This window comes from Podarcis gaigeae, assembly GCF_964106915.1.
Source record: "Podarcis gaigeae genome assembly, chromosome: 13".
Taxonomy (NCBI): domain Eukaryota; kingdom Metazoa; phylum Chordata; class Lepidosauria; order Squamata; family Lacertidae; genus Podarcis; species Podarcis gaigeae.
Genome location: NC_139689.1, coordinates 40926651 through 40952400, shown reverse-complemented (window position 1 = coordinate 40952400; position 25750 = coordinate 40926651). Strand labels below are relative to the sequence as shown.

Here is a 25750-nt window from a genome sequence, read left to right as displayed (position 1 = left end):
TATACCCTGCCCTCCCCGGCCAGAACCAGGCTCAGGGCGGGTAACACCAATAAAATTATAATAAAACGTAATAGGAAGAAGAAAAAAAATCAGTTAATTAAAATATGGGTTAAAATGCAGCCTCATTTTAGTATTAGCCCATTAATCAAATGAGTCCGCAAGTGACTATGGAGGCCAATTCTGGAACCACACGTCCTTCCACAGTGGGTTTGGAAGACGCCTGTGCGTGAATTTGTTTTATGTGTGTAGATCAGTGAACAATGACCAACGCAGTCTTTGCAGTAGGGCTCTGTTCTGATGGCATGAGTTGTCACGACGAACCGGTAGATTTCTATCTGCTGCAGCCTTCATCTGCTTTCACAGCCGTTGTAACATACCGCTTGTTATCATCCTCCTGTTCTGCCATTGAGGACTTCTTGGATCATTCTTTGTCTAGCTCCTTCCCTTTGACCTTGGGTGACCCTGCCGGGAGTACAAAATTCCCAACAGCTTTGCTCACAAGGATCACAGGAACATGCAAGCCCACTCACCACGACATGGTTGATGATCAAAAGCAGGGCACATGAGAATGTTGGATAGGAAAGTTAGAGTAGGGAGCTAACACTTGAAACCAGACCTGCCGTTCCACCCCCGCCCCCCGCTTTTGCTTCTAATGCACACTTCATTCTTGCCATTAGTTCCTGCATTTACAACAGAAACAGAAATGCAAACAATGCATGCACTTAATGGACTTTTGCAACCATCTTTGAATCCCCTGCCAAATGCTGGCTGCTGAGAAACAAATTGCTACTTAATCACAATGTGCAGAAATCCCAGTAAGCAGCAGTTAGGAAGGAAGAGGGGTGTGGGGTTGTACGATATTTGCCACCCAGAAGGGACAGCTGTGGCTTGCTCCCAATAGCCAAGAATTCTTAACAGCAGAGGGAAAAGCGCTGATGGCTATCAACTGGGTTCCTGCGTGTCCACATGTGTTCAAGGTCAAATCAATGGCAAACTGGACGAGGTAAAGAATTTCATTCCAACCACTGACTAACAAGACAGAATAATGCTTGGTAGCTAAGCCTGCTGACATTTTGTCCTGTATCAAAATGTGTCAGAAATTGCAAAGATGACTGCAGTACAGTTTAACCTGCCGTATGTTTTTCACCTCTGCTTTTATATTTGAAAAGGCAGATTTGTTATCGGTGTTTTAAAGAACAGGGAAAGCTCGGACTTCAGAGGACTTTAAACACTCAGTACGGTATCATTTTGAGCATATACAGTGGTGCCTCGGGTTATGCGTTTTCGGGTTGTGCACCACGGCGAAGCAGGAAGTACCGGAACGGGTTACTTCCGGGTTTTGGCGCTTGCACATGTGCAGAAGCACTAAATCACGCTTTGCGCGTAAGCGCCGAATCACAACCCGCATGTGCGCAGACGCAGCGCTGTGGGTTGCGAATGCTGTGGGTTGCAAACGTGCCTCCTGCACAGATCACGTTCGCAACCCGAGGTTCCACTGTAAAGTGTTTCACACGCGCTGTCAATCATCTTTCCAACCCTTAAGAAGATACCCACCCTATTATTCTGATGGGGTGCAAGGCTGAGGCACAGAGGGTTCCCAAAAGCTCCCACAGTGATCTTATGGCACAGATGAGATTAGGAGTAGAATCTTCCTACCATGTTCTCAGCTGCTATACCAGCACTATTGCCTGTTAATGCTGCTTCAACTGCAGAGCTGGATAAAAAAGTGCATGCAGAAGACTACTCTGCTGTTCCCAGGCAGCCACTAAACAGTTCCCTATGGGCCATTGTCTGAACATGGGACGAAAGTCAATAGCAGCTTGGCAGAGATGACGGCTGACTGCAAGAAGGTTGTCACTAAGGAATACTGTTGTAAGGAAGACTTCCTGCTGTGTAAGGAAGACCAGCTACGGGGGATAGCCAGCAAAGTCACATCATGCTGTTGACGTTGGTCTTATGTTGCTCCTCTGCGGCTGAAGACAAGAGACGAGTCTTTTTGAAAAAGGTTTTTTTTTTATTTGTATGCCATCTGAACATCAGATATACCTGGTGTGTGTTAGCGTGAACCATTTGTACATTTGAATTCATGGTGCCAAAACCCTCCCCAAGACCAAAAAAAAAATATCACTTCCCCAGAACATCTGAACTGGCTGAGACGGAGAGGAAGATTATAGAGTGCAGGAAGGACAAAATAAAGGGAGAACATTGGGGGGAGAAGGGGAGGAAGGTTCAGCCAGTTGAGAGAGATTTCATGCGAATGCAAAAAATATTTTGTGGCATGGGAGTTTTGCAAAATGGGAAGGAAAAAAAAGTGTGAGAAAGCACAGAAAGGAAATGGCGATGCAGAAGGTTGCCCTACTCAGATGCCGGTTAACACCTTAAATATACTTCATCGTTCAATGACATAACGCCAGGGTTAATAGCCCCCTGCCTCTTCCACACAAGAACACCACCCTCATGTTCCCCTGGACTTGAACAAAATTGTGGCGTTGGCACTACAATGTTTAGACCTGCCGCAAAAATGTCAGTTAAGTGATGCTGAAGGGGCAAGGATCCTGGTCTAGGGTCAGTAACTAGCTTTCCTGGAAGATTACTTTGAGATGATGATAAGAGTGGCAAGCCAGGATCTCTTTCTTTTAATTATTCCCCACGGTGGACTGCCACAGACACTGCTTCCTCTACACACACACCCTACTTCCAGGCTGGCAAGTTTCAGGAGGCTAGCTTTTGGCCCTGGGACCACCACAATTGCTGATCTAGTTTTAAGAGTGCTCACCACATTGCAATCTCCCCTTCTCCAGTCCACACCACTGAATGCAGTGGTGGGGAAACCCAAAGTAACCACACTTGAGTCTTGCGGCAAATCCTCCTAGATCTCAATATATGGATGCAGGAAAGCTGCTACGGTAATATGCCGCTTTCGGTGGCATCCCCGCGGCTGGTGTCATGTGCAGCCCTGCCCTCTGCCTAGAACGGCTCATCCGTCTCATTTTGGATGTTCAAGGGGTGGAAAACAGTTTTAAAAGCCTCTGGGTGGCCTAAAGACGGCCAGCTGAAAATAAGACCAATCTGCAGTTGTTGTTGTTTTTTTTTAAAAAAGGTTAATATCGTACAGAAGTTCAGTTCTTTCCAACAGCATATCTTGTTGTGAAGTTAAAAGGCAAGTACATTTCTAGCCTTTTTAAAAAAACAACAATAATAAAGGACAAACGGCATGCAGTACAGAACCCGGAAACCTTCGGAGCCACCGTTCAAAAGTGACTGGGCCATCTCTCGCTCTTTTTATGACCGTGGGACTCCTACCTGTTAAGGCCTCAGAATTCAAGAGGGAGTTTTTAAGGTGGCTGGAGGCCTAAAATTCTTTTCGCTGACATTTCAGCAGTTGTGGTTGTTGTGGATTAGCAAACTGGTCTCGCTTTGGCTGCCTGAAATCTCTGTATTCTGGACACAAGGTTAAGGGAACTCCCGCTTTCTAACTGGCCACTTCACAGATGACAAAATTCCTACATGGAATGCAAGACTACAAAGAGAGTTTGTGGGGGAAACCCACACACAAACTCACAGATAGCTGTTTCTTTTTTTTTTGCTGTGCATGCACATGCTGAGAAGCTGCAATCAGCCACAGCTTCCCAGGGCATGTACACATGTGTACAGTCATGTTATGCTACAGTGTACATGGAAAATGCCTTCTGTGTAGGAATTCTGTGGATGTATGGAGGTGCTTTTGGCGGCTGGGTTCCTACCAGTGTCAAAAGACTTGGCCCACCCTTCTGCCGCCCTCAAGAAAATGGGAAGCAGTTTTTTTGTGTTTTTTTTTTAAGGTAGCATAAGCCTCTCTCCTTTTATTTAGGATACTGCCGCTGCTCCCTTCCCCCCCACCCCCAAGAAACTCTCCTTTTTTATTATTTTAAACATTATTATTTCCCCATCCCAGTACAAAGTTCAGCAGGTAAAAGGTTACATGGAAACTGGAACACACAATCGTATAGACAAGATGGATCAGATGAGGAAGTCTTAAAACTTTCCGAGTGAGAAGTAAGAGCAAAAGGGGGGGTGGGGAACAAAAAACACCCCACCAGTCTTCTAGCCTTTTGTCCCCCCCCCCAAAGGTTTCACGCACCAACTCTCCAAAGCAACAGCCAAGAGTTCCCAACTCTGCAAGAAAAAAGAAAGAAAGATAGATGGAGCCACGTCATTCAACTGAACGACCCTCTCGGGGGGATGCAAAATCTGTCACAGCTCACACTGTAAAGAGCCCCTCACCTATGTTAGCTTTTTGGCTTTGTTGTATAACGAATCCACTACTTTACTCATATTTTGAATGGTCTCCAGAGCAGCTTCGTACGTTTTGTCTACAGGCGGTTCATCAAAAATAATCAGGACGCCTTCGCCTTGGTCGAGGATCCCTGGCAAAAGAGAAAAGCTCCCGTTAGGCCTCTCGAGTAATGGGGCGCAAACTGATCTACCCCTCAAGTGACCGTTTCCCCAACAAAACAGCACAAATGCCTTATTTCTCCGTGTATAAGAAGCCCCCGTGTATAAGACTACCCCTATTTTGGGGGACTCCAATTTAAGAAAATGGGGGGAGACGGCAAAGAGTTGTTGAGCTTTTTGGGGGGGAGGATTGTCCAGAGTTGTTGTTGAGCTTTGGGGGGGGGGGGTTTGCCAAAAATCACTCACAACTGAAATACACTGGCAATCAAAACCATCTGCCCCCTCGCCACCAGCAGCAAGCACAATTGCCACAGCAGCAGCCAATCCTAAGCAGCCCGTGCCAAAGCCACCAATCACTCACCAAATGGCCGCATAAAAGCTCCTGTTCGAGACTGCAACAAATTGCCCGTCTCCCCTCTGCACAATCCGTGTGTAAGACAACCCCATTTTTTAACATTATTTTACAGGAAAAAAAAAAACCCAAGGGGGTTAAGCTCCTCAGGTCTAAAACAACTATAGTTACCAGATATTTTTCAATGAATCCGGGGACACTTATTCTTATTCTTATTTTAAGCTGAGAAGCAACAGGGAGTCAGTAGTGGGGATGGTGAGGCAAAAGACCCTGGGCCCAAGTACACATGCATATTGTATAAAGGTGCAAAGACTTCTTTCGCACCCTGTGAAACATAAATGTGCAGAGTTTTTAAAAACCTGGGCAACCTGACTCCCGAGCCTCTCCCAATCTCCTGCCCCCTTCCCGTTTTGTTTTGACTGATCGGGGGAGGCTTGGGAGTCGCAGGCAGGCGTTTCCCAGTTTTTAAAAAACTCTGCACATTTATGTTTCACAGGGTGCGAAAGAAGAGCTTTGCACCTTGCCAGGCAGAGAAACCGTGTGCCTTGCGCCCCTCCTGGGCAACAGCCACCTGCCTGCGACTCCTGAGTCTCCCCTGATCTGCCAAAACAAAGGGAGAAGGGGGCAAGAGATCTGTACCGCAGGACGTCCCTGGTTCCCCTTTGCAGTGGCGGCGGCAGCGAGCAGCTCCTAAAGCCAGCCATAGCAAACTGCGCTACCAGGCTGGCTCTGGGCTGCTGAGGCTGCCGCTGCCACGTTTCCCGGGGACAGATTTGCAAATCTGGGGACATTCCAGGGATGGAATTTATCCGAGGACAGATTTGCAAATCCAGGGACTGTCCCCAGGAAGATCAGGTAACCATAAATAGGTAAAGGTAAAGGGACCCCTGACCATTAGGTCTAGTCATGACTGATTCTGGGGTTGTGGCGCTCATCTCGCTTTATTGGCCAAGGGAGCCAGCGTACAGCTTCCAGGTCATGTGGCAAGCATGACTATGCCGTTTCTGGCGAACCAGAGCAGTGCACGGAAACGCCGTTTACCTTCCCGCTGGAGCAGTACCTATTTATCTACCTGCACTTTGATGTCCTTTTGAACTGCTAGGTTGGCAGGAGCAGGGACCGAGCAACGGGAGCTCACCCTGTCGCGGGGATTTGAACCACCGACCTGATCGGCAAGCCATAGGCTCTGTGGTTTAACCCACAGCACCACCCGCGTCCCTCAACCCTAAATACAACCCCTCTTTCGTTTGTCCTCTGGCACATCTAAGCTCTTGTTCGTACACATCATGTTCTTGGAGGTGGGGAAGCAAGGCAGGACAAGCAACCCAAGACTGTGGTGGGCATAACTCTTTCACATTTTGCAAGGGGAAGGGGATTTACCATGGAATTTCTTGTCCAGGATCATCTGAGAGAGTTTCCTTTCCACATCGGCCTGAAAGAGAACCAGGAGACGATCAGCTTCTTAGAGCCAACGATGGACCAGCTGGTTTTGCCAGCCTGAAGTTTTGCTGTTCCTGGGATAATAATCTTGAAATAAACCACCTAGAGGTGCCTCACATATGCTCTAGTGACAGCAAGAGTTCCTGCTCTTTTCTCCACACACAAAAACTCCCATGTCTCTCTCACACTCTTAGCACTGAACTGAAGAACGGAAGCAAAAGACATTACATATTTTATTCTAATATACACAACATTTATGACATGCATCTAAACCATACAGTAAAACTGTTAGTTTATGTATAAATATATTTTCAAAGGCTGAAGGTTCTCTATATAAACTACTGATTATAACAGAAATAAAAAAGGTTTTAAACAATGCAAGTTTATGTTGTTCTTCCATGTGTTTTATAAAGGGAAGGGGGGGGAGAGAGATTATCAAATTGTTTGTATTCCTTCCCTTAAATGTACCATTTCAATTAATGCTGTCATTGTGGCAAGGTATCAAATTTTATTAAACCATTCTCATTCTGTTAGCACTATGACTGTTTGGCAACAGTTTAATTTTTTTGACTAAAATTATGATGTTCTGACCTCACATGTTCTTCAAGGTACCCCTGCCCGTCAGGGCCAGTCGTGACCGACTCTAGGGTTGCGCGCTCATCTTGCTCAAGAGGCCGGGAGCCGGCGCTGTCCGAAGACACTTCCAGGTCACGTGGCCAGCATGATGACGCTGCATATGGCGAGCCAGCACCAGCACAGCACACGGAAAACGCCGTTTACCTTCCCACTAGAAAGCGGTCCCTATTTATCTACTTGGACTTAGGGGTGCTTTCGAATTGCTAGGTGGGCAGGAGCTGGGATCGAATGGCGGGAGCTCACCCTGTCGCGCGGGGATTCAAACCGCCGACCTTTTGATCAGCAAGTCCTAAGCACTGTCCCCACATGTTCTTCAAGATGTGCCAAAAATATTATTCAAGGGTTCCTTGGTATGAGGTACCCAATTATTTCTTGCATACACTATCTCCCTCCAAAAAACATTCAAATCTTTTTGCATGTCCATAAAACACCAACATAATCTGTGACTTTCTCCCACATTTTCTTCATGTTCCACTAATTTATGGGTATATCTTTGTTAAGCATGGTTAAATATCAGTTGCGTAACACACACATGGTAATAAAGCTGAATTTGTCATAAATATTTCTTTTCACTTTTTTGCCTGTCACATTTCTAATCTTTCCCCCCACTTATTTCTTTATTGTCTTCATATATACGATAACAGATGTTTACTTTTCCTTTGTGAAATTATTTCTCCATCAATTCAATTTTAATTCTACTTCCTCTTAAGATTCTGTACTGTATTTGTAGAATTTAGCTGAAAATACTGGTGTTAGGGAGGCTTATTGGCTTCCAGGCAGTTTGACAATTTATCAAGTGTTAAATAATGACCATTTTATTATGGTGCTTATTATGCCATAAATCTATTATAATCTGGCAACTGGAACATCACATTATATAGAATAGGTTGAACTTATGACACCCTCAGATGACAGGACTTTCTTATAAATGTCTCATTCCCAGCACTGACTGAATAATTAAATTTGATTTATTAAATTTAAGACTCTTGGGATTATTTCCTCCCTATGAAATTATACATGAAGATCATAGCGTCATACTGTCAGTTTTTGTCAGTTTCACAAACAACCAATTACAGAAGTTTAACAAAACTTTAAATGCAGTTTAATGCCTGCTCTGCTCTCTCTTCCCTGAACTTTATGGCAGCAGGTAGGCCCCTTCTTTTTAGCAACTCCTAACTACTAACAGGAACATTCAGAGCTGCTCATGTACATGCAAGCTTACGTAGTCCGTTGCATCCATGCTCTTACCTTTGACAGCTTGATAAGGCTAGATATGTGTTCAATCTGCAAAAGAAATTGAGAACGAGTGCCAACACAATTCGAAAGTAACAAATACACATGTTATGGTTTTCATTTGCTACAGTTAGCTGAAGAGGCAGTCAGTATGCAACAGCTGTGTAGATTCTGACACCTTTTAGGACATTTTCATGCCAGCAGCCAATTCCACTCATTTTAACTTAACACACAGTTCAAGTCGCTCACATTATCCATTTATTTCCAGTAACCTCTTGATTAAATCTGCATTACTTTCTCTAAAATGCAATACTAGATATAACCTAAAGTCCAGTACAAAGACCAGCAGTCATCCACAGTAAATGCTTTTTTAAAAAATTAAAAATTTAGTTCTTAACATGAAGAAATCTCAGACAAGGTCTCCAACCCATTCTATGGCCCTCAAATTACCGTATTTTTCGCTCCATAAGATGCACCTAGTTTTTAGAGGGGGAAAGCAAGAAAAAAAATATTCTGCACAGAGCATGTAAGCGGCTCTCGCTTTTCTTGCTTTAAACCCTTCCGCCCTTCCCCCTGCTTCGCTGAGAAGCCAGCAGAGCAAGAGCGATAGCTGCGCAGCGCCTCTTCTGCTGGCTTCCCAGCAAAGCGGGATGAGGGACGAAAGGGAGCCTTTACAAGGGAACGCTGAGCAGAGCCTGGCAGCGGCTCTTGCTGGCTTTTCCGGGAGGTGGGGGACGGGACAGAGGGCAGCCCGTCAGTCCCTTCCCCCACCTCACAGAAAACCCCCCAAGAGCCACACACACGCTCCACGCAGCTCTTTAAAGGGAGCGCTGAGCAGAGCCTGTATGTATCTCGGATGCGAATGCAGACGGGAGGCTGCAGGCGGGGGAACACATCAGTCCCTTCTCCCTCCTCGGGGAAAAAGCCCCCAAGAGCTGCACTCCCTTTAAAGAGCTGCACAGAGCATGTGTGTCGCTCTTGGGGGCTTTTCCGCAAGGTGGGAGAAGGGACTGATGGGCTGCCCTTCTCCCTTCTCAGGGAAAAGCCCCCAAGAGCCACACACATGCTCCATGCGGCTCTTTAAAGGGAGCGCTGAGCAGAGCCTCCCGCCTGCATTTGCTCCATAAGACGCACACACATTTTCCCTTACTTTTTAGGAGGGAAAAAGTGTGTCTTATGGAGCGAAAAATACGGTACCCAACCTGTTTATCAGCAATCCATCTTACGCAAGTCATACAAACAGGCTTAGTCAGAGTAATCAATTCTTAAAATGTAGGGATCTGCCACTTTCAACCATTACCTTTAATAAGAAATGTCACTGCAGAATTTGGAAGCAGCAGAAGAAATCCAGGACCCCTGGAACTGTCAATCAATGACTCAAACCACTTAGAGCTCCCCCGCCTCTCTTTTTCTCCCCTGCAATTCCAGTTATACTATTCCAGAGCCTAAGCAATAGTGTAAGAAAATGTTTTACCACACTCTCGAGAAATGCAAAGGAAAGATCTGCACACAGGGTTTTGAAAACAGCCTGTTGTTTCTGCCAATACTTTTGGTATTGGGCATGGTAATGGTTGTTTTGAAAATTTAACTGGGAAATTGAAGTAGATGACCGCCAACCTCATGGAGGCTGAAAAGATGAGAAAGGAAGCTCTTCCAGTACTTCTTACCTGAACTCTGGAGAAAGGCTCAATGACCCGGATCAGGTTTTGTTCCAATAAGTTATCATAGAGTTTGCCCAAATGTGTGTTGATGATGGGGTCATCCCTGAGTTCCACTTTATAATCTTTCAGAGCCTGTGAAAGATTGGATTAAGTCAGCAATGAGCACAGAGGACCAGGCTGCAACCATTCTTAGGGCCAAGGGAGTGAAGGCTCCTTGGACTCATTCTGAGACTATTTGTGTCTAATATTATACAGGGTTGTGTTTATGCTGCATTTAATAGAATCAAAGCACCTGTTCCAAGAAAAGAAGAATTGTGCATATTTGCAGGTGCTTTGGCAATGTACAATTTTTTTAAAAAATGTCTACTAATCTTAGGTGAGAGTGGAAGTTATGCAGAGGCCTGAAACTCCAGTCCTTGACCTCTGGGAATACCATTCACCCTCTGCGCAAGTTTCTTCACATTTAACTTGGACTAAAACGAAATAAAATAAACACACGGCTTGCTCTTCACCCCCCCCCCATGTTTTTACCCATCCTTAGCCCAGTTACAGGAAACGTCGGGGAGCAGTTGCCACTCTGGAACTCTTAACACAAAAGAAGTGTTTTCACCAAGCAAAAATGTTCCTAGGACTACTTCAGTTGATTTACATCTGTTACCCTTTTAAAGTGTGTTGTGGAAGGAGGGATTATTGGTTTGTTTTTATTATGTATTTTCTGTTTTTTATATTGTGATTTTCTGTTGTGAACCGCCTTGAGATCTACAGGTATAGGGTGGTACAGTGGTACCTCGGTTTTCGGACGTCTCTGTTACCAAACGTTTCGGTTTTCAAACGCCGTAAACCCAAAAGTAAATGCTTCCGTTTTTGAGCATGCCTCGGAAGTCAAACAGCTTCTGCTGATTGTTTCTCAATGAAATTTGCAGACTGCCCACTGCATTACGTTCGAAAACCGAGGTACCACTGTATACAAATTTAGTTAAATAATAATAAACCTAATTTCCAATCATGTTAAGATCCAATCCATCACAAACACCACTACTCCGGATATTTCCACTCTTCCTATTTTTAAGAACCAAGAAACAAAGCAGGAAAGGCTGCAACACTCTACATCCACTTTCCTGAGAGTAGGCACTAACTGAACTCAGTGGAACAGCTGAGTGAACAGGACTGGATGAGGCCACAGCCTCTCTTTGTCCAACAGTGGCCAGTCAGATGTGAAAATGCCCTTCCCTTCATTCTCCCCAAGTATGCAGAGATCTACTGCCCCTCCATGTGAAAGTTCAGTTTTTAAGCCTATTAATCAACCACCTAGTCGAAGAATAATTAGCCCATTCCCCATTGTGCCTACTCACCTTTTTGAAGTCATCCAGTGATCTATTCTTACTAGCCTGTGCCACACATTTTAGAGCTTCTGTCTGTGAGGGAGAGAGAGGAGCCACCGTTAGCATTTTCTGGGCCATGTGAATGGCAGGTTGGGTTTGCGGCACTCGCACTTGAGAAAAATACTTCCCAGGAGTCAGGAAAGGACATCAACTAGAATGCTAAGTATCTGTTCTAATTCCATCCTCACTCAAAGCAAAACAGCTGCCATATCACAGAAGAAACAGACTATACAGCTCTAAAGAACAAGCGACCGAGACAGAAGAACCCTAGCTTGGGCAGCAGAGACCCTCAAGATGCAATTGCGCAGCACCTCAAGTCTTCCAAACGCTCCCTACTTCAGAGACCCATCTGCAAGGTGGCCCAATTCACTGAAATATTAACGGCGGGAGATGGGATCAAAAGACTCAAGGACAAAAAAGGTAGATCGGCGTTTCTGTACCTGTCTGCCTGCATACCGCAGTGCAAGCTTCCCGCTCACCAAGGCCTGCACATCTTCAGGCCTGAAAAGGACAGAATATAAAATGAGAGATGTTGATTCATCATGTCCCTGGCTGTTAGCAGAGCTCATTATAAGCAAGGCACTTCTACATCCATTCAGTTAGAAAAACTGGGAACTCAGAATCTAGTGGCCTTTTCACCCTCCCAAGGATCTTCTTCCTTCAAATGAAGGGAAGCACTGCCTGGCCTCCATAAAGACAGAAGGTTTAAGAAATCCAGGCTGCCTTCTTGAGGCAGTGCCATTTCCATGTACCAAAGAGGCCTGAACAAGATTTACAGCAGAGAGAGACAATGACTAGTATGCTGGTTATCTCTACCGCTTCCTAAGACCCTTAACCCTTCTTTCTTTCTTTCCACTGCCCCCTGCATTCTTGTCTCCCTTCTGCAAGCTTTGACACTCATGAATTATGCCAGTTAAGGATCCCGGTGCTTCATCTAATACCAGAGCATGTGTCTTGACCCAAATGACAGCTGAAAAAAAGGGGGGGGGACACAAGGGGCTATTTGCATTCCTTTTGCGATATAATTAGCCACATACAAGTTCAGCATGATCTTGCACAGCAGCATGTATTTCAACGCCGTGATAGCTTTGGGGCTGTCAATGGAATCGTAACCCTCAAACGCCTCGTAAAAATAGGAATATGCCGTCTTCCAGTCCTTTTCTTCCGCTGCATGAATGATGCCTGTTAGAAGGGAAGGTAAACACAAGGACCAGGTTAGAGCATCCAGTTTCGCCGGGAAGGATGGAAGCAAAGTCCTACTTATCGGTCCTTATAGGGAGAGACTGCCTCAAAGGGTCATTTCTCCCCTGCCCCTCTCTTTCTGACAAAGGAAAATCAATGTTATCAAGAGGGCTGCATCAGTTCAGCCAGTCCTCAAATTCTGCACTAATGCAAGCTAATTGGCATCAGTTCCCCAATGCATAATTTCAAGGGTTGCAACTGAACTGGTTTTAGCAGTTGCCCAAAGGTAAGAGGGGAGAGGCACAGCCATGAAAAATTAAAGAACTAACACAGGCACCTAATATAAAATAATATTAGAAGCAAAAAAACTTGTTTTGATGAATTGGAAGAGCGGCAAAAATATTACATTGGGCACATGGATTGATAATATGGACAGACCATCTACATACGAATGAATTGCATGTTGACGCAAAATAAGAATGGATAAATATGAAGAAATCTGGAACGAATATTTAAGTGATAAGGCGGATAGTGGAGGGAAGTAGGGGGAGGAGAGAGAGGTGGGAAAATATTGTTTAAAAAGGTGTAATCATAGGTATATCAGTGTATTCAAATCTGAATTGTCAAATTGTGTTATTGTTATTATGGTTTTTATTACGGTTTTTGTTGTATGTGTCTTTTGCGGTTGTTGTTTGTATTGAAAAAATGATGATGATTATTATTTTTTAAAGGACTAACACAGGTACTGGGGAAAAGAGACCATCTAAGAATGTACATCAAAAGAAGCTACATTTGTAAAGGGGTGGGTTCCTAACAGCTCTGATTGCTTCTGCATTTAATTACTTCAGCTTAACTCTGACAAAAGGAGAACTGAGGGGCTTTTCCAAAATCTACCAAGCTCTGGCCAGTTTTGCTTTCATCTTGCATGATATGCATCAGTTAAGACAGCAATTAAGACAAGAGCTCATCTGTTTTTGTTTTGCTAGACTTCCTCACGCCTGTATTTTGGGTTTCACTACGGAATCTCTAGAGTGAGAGTTGAAAGCGATCCTGCAGATTACCTAGCTCAGCCACATGGCCTAAGAACCTAACCAAGCTTCTTTTAAAAACCTCCTAGGCAGAAGATTCTCTAAAGCTCCCTGGGTGGATTGTTCCAATGTAGGACCTATTTAATCACATTTATCTTCTTTCCTTCTAATGCCAGTCCTATGACAGACTACAAACTCATGATCAAACGAGCACAGCGGCAGCATCTCATTTTCGCACAACACACCACGGCTAGTGTTTATCGCACGAGGCAAAGGATAATAACCCCAAGCACAGCAAGCATGTATGACACAACTGCTGCCTGCATGACTTACCTGACTGCATGTCCAGCGCGGCCTGCAGCTTGGGTGGGCAATAGATTGCATTGGCTGTGGTTCGGGCAGAGGTTAATGCTGCTCTTGCTTTTGGCAGGTTGCTCAAGGCATGGTAGGTCTTGCTCTCCAACAGCTGCACTTCCACTAGGAGGGCCTTGTCATCCATCTTTTTCAACTCCCGCAAAAGCTGTGAGCCTGACAAAAATCATACAGTGGAGCCGGATGTCTCAGAGAATCCCTTTCTGGAGCCCCCCCTCTCTGAACTCTCAAATACTTAAAATTTATCTTTGCTACTCAACAGAACTTGTGATATCAAGGGAAGGAATTCAGCACTGTGTTCTCCTGATCAATGCAAGATTTTCTGTTCGCCAGACAAAATACAAGAGCTGATCTGGAGGAACAAAAGCCCCGTTAGCTTCTGCTAGCACATCAGGTCAGCTGAATTGAGACTGGTCTGTGGAAAGCCAGGGTGATATTCAACTATGTTTGACTCAAGAGTAGACCCACTGAAATTAATGGACCTGACTCATTTCAGTGGGTCTACTGTGAGTAACATGGGGACGCAGGTGGCGCTGTGGGTTAAAGCCTCAGCACCTAGGACTTGCCGATCGAAAGGTCGGCGGTTCGAATCCCTGCGGCGGGGTGCGCTCCTGCTGCTCGGTCCCAGCGCCTGCCAACCTAGCAGTTCGAAAGCACCTCCGGGTGCAAGTAGATAAATAGGGACCGCTTACCAGCGGGAAGGTAAACGGCGTTTCCGTGTGCAGCTCTGGCTCACCAGATGCAGCTTCGTCACGCTGGCCACGTGACCCAGAAGTGTCTCCGGACAGCGCTGGCCCCCGGCCTCTTGAGTGAGATGGGCGCACAACCCCAGAGTCTGTCAAGACTGGCCCGTACGGGCAGGGGTACCTTTACCTTTACCTTTACTGTGAGTAAAATACCACCCATGGTGTCCAGTTTTGATGGGAGAAGGCAGGTTCTATCCCCAGTTCCACTATGAAGCAAACTGGGCGTTCTGTCTCATAGGATTAAGTGACATAACGCTATTAGGAGACCGAGATAAAAGTTAGGTACATACAGTGGTGCCTCGCAAGACAAAAAGAATCCGTTCCGCGAGTCTCTTCGTCTTGCGGTTTTTTCATCTTGCGAAGCAAGCCCATTAGCGGCTTAAGGCTATTAGCGGCTTAGCGGATCAGCTGTTAAGCGGCTTAGCGGATCAGCTGATAAGCGGCATAGCGGATCAGCTGTTAAGCGGCTTAGAAAAAGGGGGGGGGGAAACCCGCAGGAACTCGCAAGACATTTTCGTCTTGTGAAGCAAGCCCATAGGAAATTCATTTTGTGAAGCACCCCCAAAACGGAAAACCCTTTTGTCTAGCGGGTTTTCCGTCTTGCGAGGCGTTCGTCTTGTGGGGCACCACTGTACAAAGCTAACATATTAAGCATGAAAATGAATCCTGTGTTCTTTGACAAGTACCGTGAGACAACACTGCCCTACCTGCCTAATCAGGTCATAGAAAATCAGCCACCGTAATTAAGTATATGTGCATACCACCATTAATAAGAGAGTTAAGTGACGCAACTCTGGGCATGTGGAGAGTTCAGTGCAGATCTCAGCCAGTTAATCATAATAACTCAGGGTCTCTATGACACTGAGAGAAGAGGCAGAACCTCACTTGGTTTTAAAACTGAATCGAAAGAATGGATGGGGAACCTGTGGTCTTCAAACTCCCATAATTCCTGATTTCTAGCCATGCTGGCTAGGCTGATGGGAGTTGGGAGTCCAACAACTTCTGGGGGGCAACAACTCATCCAGGCTACTGAAGTCTTACCCCCTGGCAGTGTTAGAAACTGAGTTATAAAAGCTAGGAGCAAAATTGCTCCTGGAACCTGAGTTACAGGCGCAAAAACAGAATGGTTAGTATCTATTCCTCCCCCCTCCATAATGCAGCAGCATTTTTATTATTATTTTTCAAAAAGCATGAACTAATATGCAATTCACACCAGTGAGTGCCATGTTGTTAATATCATTTTTAATAGCAGTTTTGAACTGGACACCACAAACACAAATAGGGCTCAGCTCTTGCAATACAGTGGTACCTCAGGTTAAGTACTTAATTTGTTCCGGAGGTCCGTACTTAACCTGAAACTGTTCTTAACCTGAAGTACCACTTTAGCTAATGGGGCCTCCTGCTGCCGCTGTGCGATTTCTGTTCTCATCCTGAAGCAAAGTTCTTAACCTGAAGCACTATTTCTGAGTTAGCGGAGTCTGTAACCTAAAGTGTATGTAACCTGAGGTACCACTGTAGTTGCCAAAACCATGTTATTTGAATAATTAATATTTACAGATACCTGTATGGCAACACACACACACACAGCCAGGAACACAAACACAAGAGACAGAGCTGTGAACTCTGCAGAGAACCGGAGGAGGGGAAAGGGGAAAACACAGCAAGCAGAATGTGCTGGATTGGGCTGCGATCAAGAGAAAATGACTATCTGGTAGAGAAACACAACCAATGAATGCTGTCCCCAATTCAACCCAGAAGCAGACCATTTCATGCCCCCCTCCTTCATGCAACAGTGAGACAGAGAGAGAAACCAAACAAATATATATAAACTTTCCCTTCTCTGTACTAGCTGGGGAACTCTCACCTTCAGGGGGCTCACCTTTCCTCCTCTGCCCCTCCGTTCTCTCTGCATTGTATTCAAATGAATCAGGAAACTGCTCTTAAGTTTACTCTGGAGTCTGGCCGGTGGCTTTTCTAGTCCTGCACCTTAAGCGCCAGCCCACAGAGAGAATGGAGAGAAAGGGAGGGAAGGAAGGAGGAAGAATAGCTGTTCTACTGCCTTGTGGGATGAGAGGGTCCTAGGCTTGGACATTAACTCTAATGCAGGAGCTGCTGATGCTGGCGAAGCAGAATGAAAGGATCGGATCGAGGTGAGGAGGGCCTAACTCTTTGAAGTCCCGTCAGGCAGACACGGTCATTGCAATGAGGCCTCCTAAACCAATCGCTGTCACGACATTCCCTCTCACAAATTGCGACTGATTGCATTAAGAGTTTCGAACGCTGTCTCCAGGAAAGTATGCAAGGCCAAATGTAGGTCAAATGAAAACAGAGCACCTTCATAATTTTTACTTTTAACAAGAATCAGGGGAATCGAAGCTTGATGTGAAAGTTGATCTCGTTCCTGCCTAAACCTAGGGAAGGCAGTTTGAGGAATTGCCAAATAAAGTATGGCCATTTATCCACAGCTGATACTGTGAACTGAATACATAACATTTAGGGTGAGTAATTCTGGCCTTTGTCCTAATCCAGGAGGACTCATATGTCCTTTGGTTTTGCCCGCTGTGCTATATGCTCCATGTATTTATTTGTTTTCTGTATTTATCCTTGTAGCTTCTTAAGCTACAGAAATGTTTAACTTTAAACATATATTTATATTTATAACTTTATATCAAAATATATGGTTCCAGACAGTTCTTATTGGAACCCAAAGACTGAATTCCCTCAAGCATCCAGGTCAATACATGATGCTAAAGTGATGAACACACTTCTATGAAGCAGGTTTACAGTAATACTTCCACGAACGTCCGCCTTGTCTAGGGTCATTCTGGCAAATGTCCGCAGCAAACCTGGAAATACTGGAATGGGTTACTTCCGGGTTTTCAGCTCAAGCGTGTGCAGAAACACAAAACGCTCCATGAGCGTGCGCAGACATAGCGCTTTGCCCTGCGTCCTTTTCGGCTAGCAGCCGGGGCTCCGAAACGGATCCTGGCCGCAAAACGAGGTACGACTATATAGTGGTACCTCGGGTTAAGTACTTAATTCATTCCGGAGGTCCGTTCTTAACCTGAAACTGTTCTTAATGTGAAGCACCACTTTAGTTAATGGGGCCTCCTGCTGCTGTTGCGCCGCCGGAGCATGATTTCTGTTCTCATCCTGAAGCAAAGTTCTTAACCCGAGGTAATATTTCTGAATTAGCGGAGTCTGTAACCTGAAGCGTATGTAACCCGAGGTACCACTGTATTAAGGAGCTCTATTCCTTCTAGCCAGTATGAAATCAAAATAGCGGCAAAGAAGTGCCCAGCTGGTAATCTACTTACCTAACTGCAATGCTTCTTGATACCGTTTAGTGTCAAAGTACAAAGAAACCAGCCTTGCCTAGGAGAGAGAAAGGTAAATGACGCATTTCAATGAAAATTAACTCTATGAATGTGAAATACTTATTTCAGACAGGTATGAGGAACTTTCCGCCCTCCAGAACTTGTTGGAATTTAACTCCCATCAGCCCAAGCCCGTATGACCAGTGGTTAGTGATGATGGGAACTGGAGTGTGGCAATAGCTGGAGTGCCACAGACTGCTCATTCCTGACTCGGAAAGCAATATATGTGAACCACGGAAGAGGCAAGGCCTTTGCTGAGAGGAATTGCACGGCAATGCAGAGTAAAGTCGGACAGCAGAGAATGCATGGTCGTGCGGTAATAAGTTTGAAGGGGAAGCTGTTCCCAACATAGGAAGAGGCACAATGGGGGAGAAACATGAGCCAAGGAACAAAGGATGTAACTACAGTTCATTTCAAAGCCACACAGAGCAGAAAGACCGAGAAGCAGAAATCCACAACTACAAATGTATCTGCAGTCAAATACAAACTTCTCTGCATTGGCTAATCCAGACCATCCACCCCCCAAAAAAAAAAAAATTAATGCAGACGGCGTTGAAAGGCTTGGAAAATACCTGCTTTTTTACCAGTCCTATAGAGCAGTGTTCCCCAACCTTGGGTCTCCAGCTTTTTTCGGACTACAATTCCCATCATCCTTGACCACTGGTCTTGCTGGCGAGGGATGATGGGAGTTGTAGTCCAAAAACAGCTGCAGACCCAAGGTTGGGGAACACTGCTATATATCAAGCACAACCGTAGGTGTTAAGGGGGAACACATGTCAACTGTTTGCATCACAGAAAAGGGGAGGAAAGCTCCCAGAGATGCAAGTCTGCATAAAGGTGGCACAGAACTATCACACCCAAAACCACCATTTGAGAAACCTGGTAACACGTCAGCAATAACCCGGCGAAGCAACGCAGCGGAACGTGAATAGATAACAGTTGTCTGGGTTGAGTGCCCCGTCAGGTAGTATGGCAGGTTTCCAAATCCGGGGAATAAACGAGAGACGAGTGTGCACAACTTAGCTGTACCAAGTCACATGGATATACAGCATACCTTACCTCCAGAGCTTGGCGCAGGAATGTCCTCTTCTCGGATTTGGCCCATTCAATGCATTCAAGACACAGGTCAACCTTAAAAAAAGAAGAAGAAAGAAGCCACATTCAAACTGCTTTTTTCTGGCGCTCTATTATTTCTAGAAACAACGGAAGAGATTTTTGTTTTGACAAGCTTTTCCTGACCGATGCATAGTTCTCTGCCTTAGATATGCCTTTGGTATTGATTTTAAGCATATTTTCTGTTATCTTCTATACTTTAAAAAACCTATTTCCACTTTTTTTAGACAGATAAACTTTATTTGCATTAGCCAACGGCCATAGCAACATAAAACAAGCAATATATACAATTAAAAAGACAACAATGGGTAAAAAGGACAATCAAATGACCAAGTTTATCGTTCAGATAGCATATTTTCTGTTATCTTCTATACTTTAAAAAACACATTTTCACTTTTTCATGATAGGGTGAATATTGTGTTTATTTCATTAGCCTCATTTTACAAATGTCACAAGAACATTTACAGTACTTGCTCCAGCACAACCGCCACCGTCTAGAGATTGTCTTTTGTATGAAGTTCTGCGTGCCTTCCTCTGAATAGGATCAGCTATAACAGAACACCTGAAAGCGACTGCAAACACCACGTTTAGAGTTTTGCTTGATTTTTAATTCTCACCTCTTGTCCTGTTGCTGCCTCCATGTCTAGGAAAAGATCTAGCAGAGAGCGAACCAGGCGAGCTGCCTTCGCCTTGCTGATGGAGTTTAAGAAAGGGCGCACATACTTCAGAAGTCCTCCAAGTTCTGCATTAAAAACAAAGTTATGAAGCACAGTTCAGGTTCTGAAGCTGTACAATAACACAACAGAAGCATAATGGCTCATTCCTGAAGTGGCAATGACCACACAGTTTAAAATCTAGTGCCAATTATTCCAGACAGAAGAGGAACGTTCACACAAACTGGCTCCAATTCTTTGGTATTATTATTTTTGGGGGTGCGGATTACCTGTACGCTCCCTTGTAGCATTTTTTCAGACAGTTTTCCATCTTCTCTATGGTGCTAACTGCATGATAAGCGTTTGTGTGGGTATGTTTCTTTTATTAAATAACAACCATGGGGGGGGAGTTTAAATGCTTTCCCCATAGGTCCTTTCCCCACCCCCAGCAGCTGCTTTTTAGTAAAGAAAAACAAGCATACACTGACCCGTCTTATGACTACATGTCTAGTTTGGTCTACAGTGACCAAATCCAAAATTAGCACTCTTCTCTTGTTGAGATACTTTTCCAGATCCCACAAACGTGACATTAGAGCAGTAACTGTTCAGAGAGCAGTAACTTTTCTAAGGTGACATTTTATTCCTTTTCTTATTTGTTATTCACCACCTTTCACCCTAAGGCTGGGCATTAAAACCCAGTATTAAAAACAGATTAAAACGGTTAGGTGTTATTCAGCTGCTTTAAAACAGAATTTACCTTCCGCCTGCCCCGTCTTGGCCAAGAGACTCCCCAGTTCCAGGATGCTCTGCTCTTTGACTTGTACGGCCTCTTCATCGTTCTCCTGGACATCACGCTTCACTGGAAAAAAGAAAAGGTTTTCGGAGGTTAAGACAAGCCTCTGCACCTAATCAAGGATTGTTCAGGCATAATTTGGCTCAATCATCAGCTAGCTTCTTGTGATCCCATAGCACCTGCCTCTCAGATTACGATTAGGAGTTTGTGACACAGAGTAGAGAAATTCAGTAACATGAGGCAGCTCGGTTTTGTGTCATCCAGCATATTTGGCATAATGTAATCACAGCAGCGATGGGGACACAGCTACAGCTGTGAAAAAGCATCTTCATCGCTCTCTAGCGTGTCACCAGATACTGTAAACAAGTCTCTTCACACCAAGAAGAGTGGTTATATCACTAGTTTTAGTGCACTTGCATGAAAGAACATGCACAAAAAATAGTGGTATTAAGAGGAACCAGCACAGTACCATTTCCTGAGGTATACAGCTGCCAATATGTAAAATATAAACTAAGGAATGAAAAACTACAAACCGCCTTTTAAGCATAGAATATTGGCTTCAACAATACAGAAGGACTACTTCACACTATTATAATGGAACTACTTAGGAATCCCCCCATTAGTAGGTAGCCATATCAATACTTTTCTTCTTGCCAAAACTTACATTTCTAGGCAAAGAGGCATCTCTCATAGTTTAATTGTTCCCAATCCACAAGGAACAAACGGTTCCCATCAGCCAAGAGTGAATTCCACCAAAACCTACAGGACTAGATAATTTTGTGCATTTGCATGGGACAATATCAAGTTTTCCTTCGCTGTACACACGTTCTGCTCCTACTGTCAATCTTAAGACAAGTAAAGCTCCTCTAAGCAGGTGCTGTTCTCAGGCTAATTTTGTCTAGGGAAGGAGGAGAAGTGGTGTCTGGTGGCTTTTTTCATTTAATATGATCTACAGAAATGTAGCTCAAGTCTTGAACTAAGAAAGGAAAAGAATATATTTTAAAATATGGGAAGGAGGAAAGGAGAGTTTGCAAGGGGCAGGCCAAAACAGAGAGGCCCTCATGTTCCCTGGCACAACACCCACATTCTAAGGGCATTCCATATCCTAAACTTTTTATAGTTGAAGCTTTGTTTCAAAGGGTGTATTGCAGCTAATCTTCTTTGTTTCACCCTGATTCCCTACTCTGCTCTTTGTGTGAAGTGCACTGAAGGAAGATGATCCACTCTCAGCTGCTATCAACACATGCAAACTGCAAACCTGTATGAGAACTTCAGTTGTTCTGACAGTAGGTAAAATGGATTACTACTTCCTGATCCCAAAACCCACCTTCCTAGTTATGCCTTTAGAAATCCCAAGCCATATTACTTATTTGAACAAAGTCCAAATTGTAGAACACAATAAGAAAATCCATCCTAGATATGAACATTGTCCACATAGCCTAGCATTGTTTCTTTCCGTGGCTACCTAGATGACTCTGAGAAGCCCACAAGAAGGCAGGATGGCAACAGCACTCTCCTGTTGTCAATCTCAGCATTTGGTACTCAGTGGCACATTGCCTCTGAACCTAGAAAAAATGCATATACAGTGGTACCTCGGGTTAAGTACTTAATTCGTTCCAGGGGTCCCTTCTTAACCTGAAGCACCACTTTAGCTAATGGGGCCTCTTGCTGCTGCCACGCCGTCGAAGCGTGATTTCTGTTCTCATCCTGAAGCAAAGTTCTTAACCCGAGGTATTATTTCTGGATTAGCGGAGTCTGTAACCTGAAGCGTTTGTAACCCGAGGTACCACTGTAGTCATTACAGCTAGTAGCTACAATGACCTACCCATCACAAATTTTAGCAATACCGTTTTAAAGCCACCCAGAAACTATCACATTTTGTGTCCCTGTACCTCACTCCCACCCTTCAAATCTAGTTACTGGGTAAGAGATGACTTGCACATAAATTGTCCTCCTTCCCCTAGTAAAACAGATATGGGGTGTGTGTACACAAAATGCCATCTTTTATAGCAAATATCAAGCATTAACCCTCTCACAAGAAGAAAGAGGATAGGCACGCTCCTGAGGTGATTTGGCAACACCCTCACTACACAACCCAAGCTGCTTTCCCATGAAATCTCTTCACCACTAACCCCTCTTCAGATTCATCGCTCCCAGTTATCTCTCCAGCCTTTGTTCAGACCTACCCTCTTCTCCTACCTCTTACTCCACAGCAAACCTCCATCACGTCTTCCTCAAAACTCACCACTTTCTTTAAAAAAAATTTTTTCTAGTAAATAATAACATCTGTCAGGGAGATTGTCTGACTGAGCAGGGGGGGGAAGGGAACCTAGCCGGACCTCCTCCTACGAGGAGAACTGTGATCTCCCAGAACCGGCATCACAAAGCACTCCCTTGTTCGCATCTGCACATCCAGTTGCTGTTAAAAGCATGGGAAACGGGATCCATGTAAAAACCACTAGGAAGCTTATTGTTGGGCCAGCTTCCCCCACCCCAAAACTCCCTCTCCTACCTTTACTTCAGCCAGGAATCTCATGCCATCAAGTTGGCACCCTCTCCAACTTCCATCTTGTTGTTCCTTCTCTCCACTGGCAGCACCCACCGAGACAAACCACTTTCAGAGGTCTGTGCCAGTCTTCTCTCTCTCCCCCCCCCGCCTCTCCTCCCAACAACTTATTCCTACCTCTCTGATTGAAATCAGATTTCGGAGGGAGGGGCGGGATAGGGTTTGATGGCTGCCTTGTCCCTAGGCTGAGATTTGGGATGCACCTGACGAGCAGCTAGGAAATATTAGGGAGACCTGGATAACCCGAGTCCGGTGTTCTCGCCTCCCACGACAAAGAAGAGGCTGGGGCTGGGGAAGGGGGAGCCTGTCAGGGGAGTCCTCCCCACTCCGCTTGCCTAGGCCCTTCCGATGCCCACCCCTCGGCCGGTTTCCGAGGCGGCCCGGACTCCCCCATTCTCACAAGGCCAAGCCTCCTCCCCCCCGAAAACATCCCCGCTCCCCAACTCCCCTCCCCGCCCCGGCTGCCTTCTCCCCCTTCCGAGCCGCTCACGGTGAGTCAGCAGCGGCTCCGGCCGCCAGCCGCCCCTGCCGCCGGCCTGCTGCGCCCGCCGGAGCCCCCGGCAGCCGGCGGAGGATGGCCGGCACTCCCTTCCCTCCGGCTCCTCACCTATGGAGTGCAGGATGCCAATGGAGGCCTCCCGGTCGGTGCTCAGCAAGGACTGGGCGCGCTGGAACTCCAAGCCCGCCGCAGCCGCCATCTTGGAAAAAAAAAGCCCAAACTCGCTCACTCACGCCGGCCGGAACCACAGGGCCTCACTTCCGCCGGAAGCCGCTCGCCCCGCTTCCTTCTCTTGGGCTTTTCCGTGCCGCGAAACCATAGAGATACGAAAGTGCTTTCTTTTTTTTCTTCCTAGCTCTATGGTCGCGGCGTCCGCGGCGGAGCGATGCTTGCTGGGAAATGTAGTACTCGATAGTGCGGGATTGCTAGGAGACCGGAGGAGGCAGAGTGCGGCTGGTTGCTGCTTACTCATCCAAATGTGTCCAGTCGTTGTTTGACTACACCTCCCATCATCCCTGACTGCTCGTCCTGCTCACTAGGAATGATGGGAGTTGTAGTCCAACATGTGACTATGTTGGGGGCTTTTTTTGTTATAAAGCCCTGGTGAAAAATGTCAAAGCAAGTGCAAAAAATGTCTCTGAGCATGCACAAAGTGCAGCTTCCTCTCCCCCCCTCAGCCCGTATATATCACATGAATATACTGTATAACCTAAGCCCAGCCGCTCTCTTTTCAGCAATGAAATCCTGTCCATTTCAATGGAAACATACCTGCTTTAAAGAGCAAGGGTTCAATTGATCAAACCCTTACTGGGAAATTTCCCGGGAAAATCCGAAGCGTCCCATATTAAATATCTTTGGGAAGACAGGTCAAATTATATTACACTGGGGGTGGCAAAGTTTCTTTCCAAGGTTATAAAAAACAAAGATCGTTATGCCCTAGATAAAACAAAATGACTGCCTTGGTTTCTTTCGTCTTTCTGTCTGGATGTTTTAACTGTATCTAGTTTTCAAATTGTTTTGTGGGTCTTTGGGCTGCAATAATGTATTGATTGATACCTGCTTTAAAAGTCGGTGGGCTCATAGCTGTGGTGTGAGACACGCCACAGCCCACAGACCGCTCCTCCTCCTCTTCACTGAAAGTGGTTGGATAACTCAGTTGAAAGAGCACAAGGCTCTTAATCTCAGGTTCATGGGCCCACATTCGGCAAAATTCCTGAATTCCTGAGGGTTAGGCTAGATGACCCGCATTGTAGCACCCTGCTTGTGGTTAACGCTTAGCTGGAATGAAATATTCAACGCAGCAATAGAGAAATTAAAATAATAATTTATTTGTCAGACAAATAAATGAGAGGCTCAGTGGTATATGGTTACCAAGCTCTGGCCTGCCCTCTTGCCATCCTGGCCAGCACTTATATTCCCTTAATCCAGCCCCCTTTGCTCCTCCTGTGGCTGCCTCTGTCCAATCAGCCTGGTTGAAATTCCTATTGGCTGTTTGGTAGAACCAATCACAAAAGATACACCCACAAAAGATACACCCACTTCCTTGCCCTTATAAGGGAGACAAAGAGCTATATATAAATGACAAATAAGTAATAATATATCTTACATGGAATCTTAATTACCAGCTCACCTCTTGCCCTCCTTGCCCTATTGCCTTCTAAAACAAATGTTTAATCTTACATTTTTATGTTCAACAGATGTCAAGGATCTTGAGTTCACATCAACATTGAAAGATTTCCTTCATTTAAGGTTTCTAAACAAATGCCTGACAACTATATATCAAGAGTGCTTGGATGGCGTCTTCTGTCTAGCAGGGGGGCTAGGCTGGTGGCTGACTTAATTTCAGGATAAATACAACTCTTACAACCATATGAAATAAGAATCTAGCATTCCTTAAATCCTTTGCATAATTACATTTAAGCCAATATATTTAAGCTAATATATTTCATTCACTTATCATAGGTAGCCTTTTAAAAGAATAAAGCTTCTCAAAGTAAAAAGGAAGGAACTCAGTAAAAAAACACAGCTTTTAAAATAAACCTCTTCAGTGTACACCTCCCCCCTTTCCCCCTCCTTTCCCAGCCAGCTAGATGCTTCTCCCATTAGCTCTTCCCAACATTTATTGCCTTTTTTAACTCTCTCAGTTTAAGAAAGAAACAGCTTTAGAAAATTTCCCAAAAATGCTCTTTTTTCTTCTAGCCAAGCCAGTTGCCTTTTTCACTGCTCTTGGCCTTTCAACCTTAGAAAGAAGATCTGGCTCATTTTACTGGGAGGCACATTGGT

The 25750-nt window shown here is 45.1% G+C and overlaps 1 protein-coding gene across 1 annotated transcript; it reads right to left on the bottom strand.

The window, feature by feature from the left end:
- Positions 1–1993: 1993 nt before the first annotated feature.
- On the bottom strand, positions 1994–23803 carry PSMD11 (proteasome 26S subunit, non-ATPase 11). Its single transcript, XM_083709647.1, has 14 exons — positions 23576–23803; positions 20367–20468; positions 19574–19698; positions 18903–18974; positions 17784–17841; positions 13682–13876; positions 12176–12320; positions 11579–11639; positions 11109–11171; positions 9763–9888; positions 8111–8146; positions 6167–6218; positions 4264–4406; positions 1994–4155 (listed from the first exon to the last, which is right to left on the bottom strand). The coding sequence occupies exons 1-13, from the start codon at positions 23664–23666 to the stop codon at positions 4264–4266; spliced, it is 1269 nt and encodes a 422-aa protein (XP_083565773.1). The 5' UTR covers positions 23667–23803; the 3' UTR covers positions 1994–4155.
- Between the last annotated feature and the right edge of the window lie 1947 nt (positions 23804–25750).